Source organism: Lissotriton vulgaris, chromosome 8 (genome assembly GCF_964263255.1).
Source record: "Lissotriton vulgaris chromosome 8, aLisVul1.2, whole genome shotgun sequence".
In the NCBI taxonomy this organism is placed as follows: Eukaryota; Metazoa; Chordata; class Amphibia; order Caudata; family Salamandridae; genus Lissotriton; species Lissotriton vulgaris.
This window is the reverse complement of record NC_141696.1, coordinates 12,250,057-12,258,708: the sequence shown is the minus strand read 5'-3', so window position 1 is coordinate 12,258,708 and position 8,652 is coordinate 12,250,057. Positions and strand designations below refer to the sequence as shown.

General features: G+C 44.3%; 1 protein-coding gene across 5 annotated transcripts in view; it reads right to left on the bottom strand.

The window, feature by feature from the left end:
- Positions 1 to 4,473: 4,473 nt before the first annotated feature.
- LOC147693224 (uncharacterized) overlaps positions 4,474 to 8,652 on the bottom strand; it is an 83,084-nt gene continuing 78,905 nt past the window's right edge. For all 5 annotated transcript variants that reach the window (XM_086933626.1, XM_086933629.1, XM_086933628.1 and 2 more), the window contains one exon: positions 4,474 to 6,198. In XM_086933626.1, coding sequence (XP_086789752.1) covers positions 4,940 to 6,198 — 1,259 coding nt within the window. In that variant the 3' untranslated portion in view covers positions 4,474 to 4,939. The remainder of the gene's footprint in view (positions 6,199 to 8,652) is intronic.

The following is an 8,652-nucleotide window of genomic DNA, read 5'->3' as shown; positions in this document are numbered from 1 at the left end:
GATTCAAGCAAGCCGGGCTGAACACGGCTGGAATGACAGAAACCGGTCCTCGGAAGCTTGTTTCCGGTCCAGGGAAGACATGGCTTGGCAGTTCGGGCTGGACTGTTCCCATGAGGCACAGGGTCAGACTGATTTGCATATAGCCATGTCTGAACTGGGGTGGCAGAGTGGGCTAAAGAACGGTGATGGATTAAACCCAGATCTTTTGACTGGGTGTGAGTGTTTGATTGATTCAGATGCTCCGTCCATCACCACCCCCTTTTGTACCAGTATTCAAATCAGCACAAGATTTCTGTGCATCAATTTTAACCCCCCTTTTTAATAAAGCTTTTATCACCGAAACAATGTTGTGCTCTTGGAGAGGCTCTATACTCTTTCCTATTAGTTAACAAGCATTTGCAGTGCAATAGTTCTCCGGTTAATTAAGTTTGAGCTATTGGCATTGCTAAATATTGCAACACCAACTGTAATATTCCAGGCAGCACAAGAGAAGTGATGAATGTGTGAACAGGTGGCCGTGTTTGCCCGTGCATGTGTGTGTGTGACACATTGTGCACGGATCCATGTCTGCGCGTTTGGATGTGTGTGTTGGCTTGAGACCGTGTAAGCCTCGTGTGTGCATGGATCCACGTGGCATATCTAAACAAACTTTTACGTGTTTCTGTGTGGCATTGAGTGTGCGTTTTTATGTAGCCGAATGGAACGATGTGCAATTGTGTCGCCTGCGTGAGTGCCTATATATGTGTGTATGCATCTGTGGGCTTATATTTGTGTTTGCTTGTGTACTTGCATGGCAATATAGAAATGTGTTATTGTGTAGGTGCTTGCATGTGTGTGCGGTCTTATATGTGCCCTGGTGTATTTGCATGTCTGTGCTTATATGTGCCCTGGTGAATTTGTCTGCATGTATGTGCTTGTGCTTCGATGTGTGCGTGCTTATATGTGCCCTGGTGTATTTGCATGTCTGTGCTTTTATGTGCTTGTGTTTCAATGTGTGCATGTGTTTTCATGCTTATATGTACCCTGGTGTATTTGCGTGTCTGTGTCTCTACTGGCCAGCCAAAGTGAGAACTCAGAGCACACACGCTTCCTGGGAACTGTGCAAGCCGGTGCTCCTGCCCCTGGGAGTCTGTAGCAGGCAGCTGTGCTCTGGCCCTTAGGGGCTGCCGGTGGGCTCGGCCGGGCCCTGGCAGTGCCCTGTGGTGCTGGTGCCTTCTGACAGCGGGCACACCTCCTGACACAGAGCCCGTGGAGTGGGCCCCACCCAGCCATTAATAGGGAGAAAATCAGAGGCCGGCCTCCCCCAGGCCTCCCAGCGCTCACATGGCTATGAATGGCCGAGAATAAAGGAACTCACCGGGAGGGGTCACTGTAAATCAAAGGGGCATTAGAGAGCGAGAGGCAGAGGGTCCGGCCAGGGATGGGCGCCAGCCTGAAAATACCAGAGCAGCCTCCCTGGACAGAAAGAAGAATTGTGGGCTGGGGCACACGGCCCTCCTGGAGCGGGCAGGGGAAAAAGCACAGAGGTGGGGGGCAGAACTTGCAAAGTGCGAGACTCGTCATTCGCCCATTACAACTTGTCAATAAAAATATGAAAGCTAAAGTGTGAGTGCCGGCTTAGAGAGCGTGCCCCTTGGAAGAAACTGATATGATACACGTTCCTGGTCAGATCAAGACAAGAGATTGGTTGAGCCCCCATCCTCAACCAATGCACACACTCACTGGCATACATTTACGCCATATATGTGTATTTATTTATTTTCAAATATTATGAGTACAATCGTGAAAAGGACTGCAAATATATTTTGTAAATTTGTAAAATGAAAAAGATTGTGGTTTTCTGTGCAAACTTTAATTCCTACAGCAGCCCCCCCTTCCCCCACCAACTCACACCCACAAAAAACACAGCAGTGTTAGCAGCTTTAGCGTATTCCAAAAATAAATACACGAGTATTTTTCTTTTCAGCGAAGTAACCACACGACTGATGAAATTAGGTTTCTTTTTTCCAGCAGACTGAAAGCGGAGTTTAATGCAGCTCAGTGCCTGCCTATCAGCGCCGAACGCCTCTCTGCAGACTCCCCCTGCATTCCAGAGAGGCGCGCGACGCGATCCGGTCAGCCCTGGAATGCTGTGGAGACAAGACCTGGCCGCGCGCACAACGTTATCCTATGGGGAAACGCTGCGCGCGGCCAGGTCTTGTCTCACTTCGGCGTCTCAGACTGCTGAGACGCCGACAATAGTTCTCTGGCGAAAACGCGCTTTTCAGCGCGTTATAGCCAAGACCTAAAAAGGAGACCGCTCCAACCCAGTAAACTACAGGCTTGTGGCCTTGCTTGACCTAGAAGCAAAGGCTTAAGCCAGAGTCCTCTTGAACGCGCTTGAGTCATGGGCAAAAGAAAAAGGAATCCTCCTGTTTTTACAGTCAGGATTTAGTCCACACTCCTCAACCATGGACAACATCATAGTGTTGGCATATTGATCCACACAAGCAGACAAGAAAAAGCACCCACTCCTGTTCTACTATTTATAGACTACAGCACTGCTTTTTAGGGTGGATCGCGGTAAATTATGGGAGAAATTGACCACATGGGGCATCCTAGCTAAGCTCCTTAAGTTGAAAATATTGGGGTTATTAGGCTGTTGAGCCGGAGAAATTCTCCTTTTTTTCCCAACAATTTTTGCTAATTTTCCTGGCCTATGGCTCCCCCCAGATGTTGACAAGGTCTTATCCCCCAGTTTACTCTCCAAGTCTTCAATAAGATTATCTATATCAGTTAGGAAACAATTATCTGCAGTGTGTGTTACTGGCCACAAATTCCTTTTCTCCCCATGGAGGCTTAACACAGCTTTCCTCTTTCCCATCTTGGCAGTATTTATCATATACGGCTCACCCAATGTGCCAAGGCAGGGTTGTAATGCAAATTCACAACAGAACACAATTAGGCCATTACAGAATCCGCATGAAGTGGGTCATACAGAGTTAGACCAGTGTATGAATCGCTGTTACCATATACTTGGCAAAATCAGGATGGCTACTCGTCAGGGAATAAGGGTGGTTGAATCACTTGAGCCTGAGCCAACTGGGATGGCCCAGCCTCCTCCGGGAGATTACGGGCTGCTCTCATCCCATGGGAGCAACAATATCCTTTTGACGCACATGCCCGGCTCCATGGTTGGTGCAGCCTACCAGCCGCCGGAAAGGATGGTCAAAATAGTTCTGTTCCCCACCTGGGCAGCAATCAACTGGGCGTCCTAGAAATGTGTGTTATTTTAGGGGATTTGGAGCAAGGAGAAGTGCTCTGACCAGGGTACGACCAAAGTCTACACAGTCAGTAGGGTTGCTTTGCAGAAGTGGGCGTTTCCCTGGGAAACAGAGACACAGAAGTACAACATCATGGGGTAACCTCTGCATGTGACATGCTTGGAATGCTGAGAGACTGATTCAGACCTAAACAGCCTGATGCGGGGCACAGATAACATTCGCCCTCTTTCCTATTGCACAAGGGTGGTGTCACAGCTTCTGTAAGCCCTAACCAGACACGCACTGTAATCTATGAATACATTTACAACCTTTCCACCAGACGCTACCCAAACATCCCAATCACATCACATTGCTCCTTTTCTAGAGCAGAAGGCACTTGAGGAAGGTGATGGGAGCAGCAGGGACTTCCTTTTGCATGTGAGGGAAGCTTCCATTACAGTCCTTTGAGTTTGTGCATGGATTCCTCTTTGCAAGTTGATGAAGCCTGGTAAGATTCTTTCACTACACAAAAGCCAAAACTATCGGCATTGCAAACGCTCGGTTATTATAGTTATGTATAGGTTAACTAAAAGTGCCCACAAGAAGCAGGAGAGCACCAACCACAACTTCAAACAGCCTGCAGGGCACACAGAACAGTCACTCACACTACACACTGAAGAAGCACAACAAGACTCTCACAAATCCAGGAGAGGGCAGGAGACTTGACCGGGCATTCCAGGTGAGGGGTTATGCAACAGCAGGGGAGGGATTAAACATATATATTGTTTCCCTATACTTGGCAAGCAATGTTGCCTCTCTTTGGAAACACTTACCATGATAAGGACTCATGAGGGTAGCACTTTAACTGCATTTAACTCTGGTCACTGAAGCAAAACTGATGGATTGTGTGCAGAATCCTGTGTACCTTGCAAAATAACAGCTCCATATCAGAGTTCAGATGTAAACAAAAGAAGACAGGCCATACCAGCACAGGTTCTTTGCAGCACAACATAACTGCAAAACAGTGGTAACAATGTAAAGTGGCAGACAAGTGTGTTTGCTGGCACAGCGGCTTCCGCCATTCCGTAGTGAGGCCCATGGGCTCAGCATGAAGCCCACTGTTAAGACTTCATTAGTTTGAGTTTGAAAGAGGGGGTACCTTTGATGCATTGTAAGAAGCACAATATGGAGAATTTTAACTTCTTAGATTAATAATTTAACACAAGCAACGTTCACCTTCCAAATGTTTTTTAATTAATTATGTGTTTTTGCTACTTATAATTACATTCATATCTATACAAGAATTATTCATTATTTAAGTACAGAAGACTTTCAAGAAATGTATACATCTTTAATACAGTAAACTTTATCAGAACCTGATTAAGATAGTTCACAGTTCTAGAATATGTCTGTAAAACTAACATACCCTGCAGCTTCTGGTATAAACCAAGACCAGTCTCTATTCAGTCTGGTCTTTGAAAATAATAAGAATGGAAACATTTTAAGGTGAAAATCCTCACCAGCAGGTTATGCAAAAAAACAAAATCCCCCCAAAAAATCTTTACAGTGAAAAAAACCCGTAACATGAAGGTGCACTGCTGGAGCTGGATGGGAGGAATGGTACAGTACTAGTGATTTTTCCTCAGTTTTCCTTATTGCCTTCGGTCTAGAGGTAAATGTAATAACATGATTCCTGTTCATGTGTGTATGCGTTGGTGCCTGATCACATAGTATGGCTGTCGGAATCCCTTTCCGCAGTAAGCACATGTGTAAGGTTTCGCTTCCGTGTGTTTGACTGCCTGGTGCTTAACAAGGGCTGACTTATTCCTAAAACGCCTCCCACAGACAGTGCATGTGTAAGGCCGCTCCCCTGTATGTGTTCTCTGATGTTTAACTAGAGAAGACTTATCCGTGAAACCCTTTCCACATTCACTGCAGACAAAAGGTTTCTCTCCAGTGTGGGTTCGCTCATGTTTAATCAAGGATGCCTTATGGGTGAAACAATCACCACATGTGAGGCACGCAAAGGGCTTCTCTCCAGTGTGTATCATCAGATGGGCTGTCAGCTGTGATGACTGACGGAACCTCTTACCGCAGTAACTACATGTAAAGGGCTTCTCTCCAGTGTGTGTGCGGTGATGTCGGTCGAGGCAGGATTTCTGTCTGAACCTTTTCCCACAAACATTGCATTCGTATGGCTTCTCACCTGTGTGTGTTCGCCGGTGTGTACCAAGGGACGACGAGTCACCAAAACACTTTCCACAAAACAGACAACTGTAGGGCTTTTCTCCGGTGTGTTTCCTTTGATGAATAGTTAGAGTTGAGATATGGCTAAAGTTCTTGTTACATTCTTTGCAATTGTACTGTTTCTGCTCTATATGTATTTGTTGGTGATTAATCAAGTGGGACGACTGGTTGAACCTCTTCCCGCATTCTTTACACTCATACTGTTTCTCTCCTGTGTGTATTAGCTGGTGTCGTAGCATGTGAGATGAGGAGCCAAACCCCATCCCACATTCGCTACATTTATATGGTTTCTCTCCTGTATGTATTTGCTGGTGTTTTATCCTGGTGGATAAATGAGTAAAACTCTTCCCACAGATGGGACACAAATATGGTTTCTCGCCTGTATGAGTCCTTCTGTGGCTGTGGAACGAAGAAAGGTACATATAGCTTTTTCCACATTCAGTGCATGTATAAATCCTCTGGTTGGTCTTTCTTCTCTCTGGTGTGCTACTATGAGTTGGTTGGCTTACATTTTCCTCAATTTTAATGGCCATTTTGTGCAAATTGTGATTTCCGTTTTTTGTCTTGTGTTGCTTTTCTCTAGCTTTTTTCAGTTCTGAATAATTCACGACCATCTCTTTTCCTTTTCTCGATTGTACTAAACGAGACTTCAAAAAATTTGTAAACTCTTCTTGGTCCATTTTCTGAAATGTACTCTGGAACACACTGTCTGTTGGATTGAAAGAAAGTTCAGACATTATATCAAAAGCCATTGCAAACAGAGATTTGGTAAATCAGGTACGACTGGCAAATTTCAAGTTAGAACAGTCTTGATAAATCTGGAGAATTTGCTAGGCCAGGGCTTATTACCTAAACACCACGGTTCAGTGGTTTTTTTATCGACAAGTAACATACGTTTAAAAAAAATAACTAGATAGTTCGAACAAGTCTTAAAGAGATGTAGAAAATCTGACTTTAGAAAATTCCCCCTTAATGCTCATACAACATGCATTCAAGCAGTCATTTCTAAATGTATGAGTGGATTACAAAGACCATTAAATGCATCACAGTATTTAAGGAGCCAAACAGTATCACCTGCAACAAAAATGGAAGTATCTGTATAATGATCTAAGGTGGATGCCAGCCAGAATGTTTACGAATAGAAGTATTTAATGAATTAAATTTTCTTTAAATTTCTAAATGGAAATATTAGAGCATTGTTTTTATCCTTATTTGATCTGGAGAGGCACAGGCAGTCAGGAAAAAAACAAAACAAAATTGAATAAATCTAATTTCGCAAGAGCCACAATCATTTTCTCATTTGCCCCACAGCAGTTTGTGTGGGGTAAGGTTTATGCTTTTCATCAAAACCTAAGCAATTGAGTCATAAAAATGAAATTCATTCCACTTGCACACTTATTGGGTTGGTTGTATTGCACTTGCATTTATTTTATGAACGGGTCATAGTAACCAGACGAGTAGAGTATTTTATTTACTCCTGTACTGTGTCATATGCTCATGTGACAGTCTGTGTCTCAGGTACTACACACCAGTTAATGCTGCATTTCCCCCATTTGAGAGTGCTGCTGTGGACGACAGGAGCAAATTCCGTCTGTTTGTGTGTCCAGACTGGTAGCTACTCGTGTTTCTCTCATTCTTTTCAGGACATACCCTTTCTAGACTGACACATAAAAAGACTGATACAGGCAGTGGACACCTAGAACACAACGGTATAATTAGAAGCTCCATGTTACAGGTCGCTTTAGGATTCACAAGGACTGATCCAGGACACCTCTGGATCTTCACATTAAAGGGTTGTGTGAGTAGGGAGGTATTAGATGATGTCTTTTCTAGGAAATCCAGATGATTCGCTTGGCATACAGAGGGTTACAGGACATACAGTCCCAAATTTTCTGAGAAATAACTTTTCATCCATCACCTTTCCACCAATATGTATACATTAGTTCTTCATACACATGTTTTTCTATTATCATGACATTGTCTGCTAGTTTAGTAGGTACAATTATTACTAATGTTAAAGGACATAATATGTACCTATATTCGGTCCTTTAGCATTAGTAATAATTTGTGCAGGATTTATTGCTGCTATAGAGTTCTTTATGTGTTTAGTTCTCACAATATATTTTCACGTGTACAAGGGGAACTTTCTCACATATGGCATGGGAAAGGAACACTTGTGTTTCACACACCTTTTCTGCTTATTACCAGTATAAAAACCCCTGCCTCACACTTGCTCAGGAAGAGCATCTTGGTACCACAGGGAGCCTCACACTGCGTTTAATGGAGTACAGCACAAGGCTCTCACAGGCTGTAGTTCGAGATGCCCCCGCTAAAAAGGAAGGCATGTGTCTCAATGAAGCAGCGGGACAGTATAGGGATGCCAAAAGAAACAAATATTATGTTGCCTATTTTCTTATTATTCATTCATTTTTCTTGTGTTTGCGTTTGCCTACGATGTTGTAATTACTATGATAATCCTTTTGCACATCTTCAAAGCCCGTACAAACCATAAAGAAATGTAACTTAGCTATACAATGGTTTGTGGCTTTTAGTGTTGCTAACCACATTCTCTGCTTTCACCGGACATCTAGTATTGGGTTCAAAGTGAATACGTAACTTACCTCCAGTAATGGGTTTTCTAGTAGAGACTCTATTTAGTCACCTCCAGAGCGAGATGTTCAGCTACTGTCCAAACAGGAGGGTAGAGGTTGGGATGCCCCGAGGGCAGAACCCTTCCCTGTTGCTGAAACATTAGGTCCTCCTCGAAGGGCAGCCTAATCAGAGATCAGATGCTCCAGCCCAGGAGTTCTGGATACCATCCTCTACATGCCCAATCTGGAGTCACTGGATGGTTAAGACCCACTCTGTCCTGATCTTGTTGAGAACTCAGGCAGGAGCCGCATGGAATTGGGGGGAGGCATTGCGCAGTCCCAAGTTCTACTCACAGCGGAACGTGTCTCCGGAAACTCCAACCTGCAGAACTGTTTATATTCCACGTTCTTAGAGGTGGCGAACAAATAAAGCCATGGTTCGTCCCATTCTCTGACGAGAGCTTGTGCAACCGCCAGGTGTAACTGGCACTTGTGATCCACAAGACACTGACGGCTCATCCGCCCTGGCATTCAATGATCCTGCCAGGTGGTTCACCACCAAGACAATCACT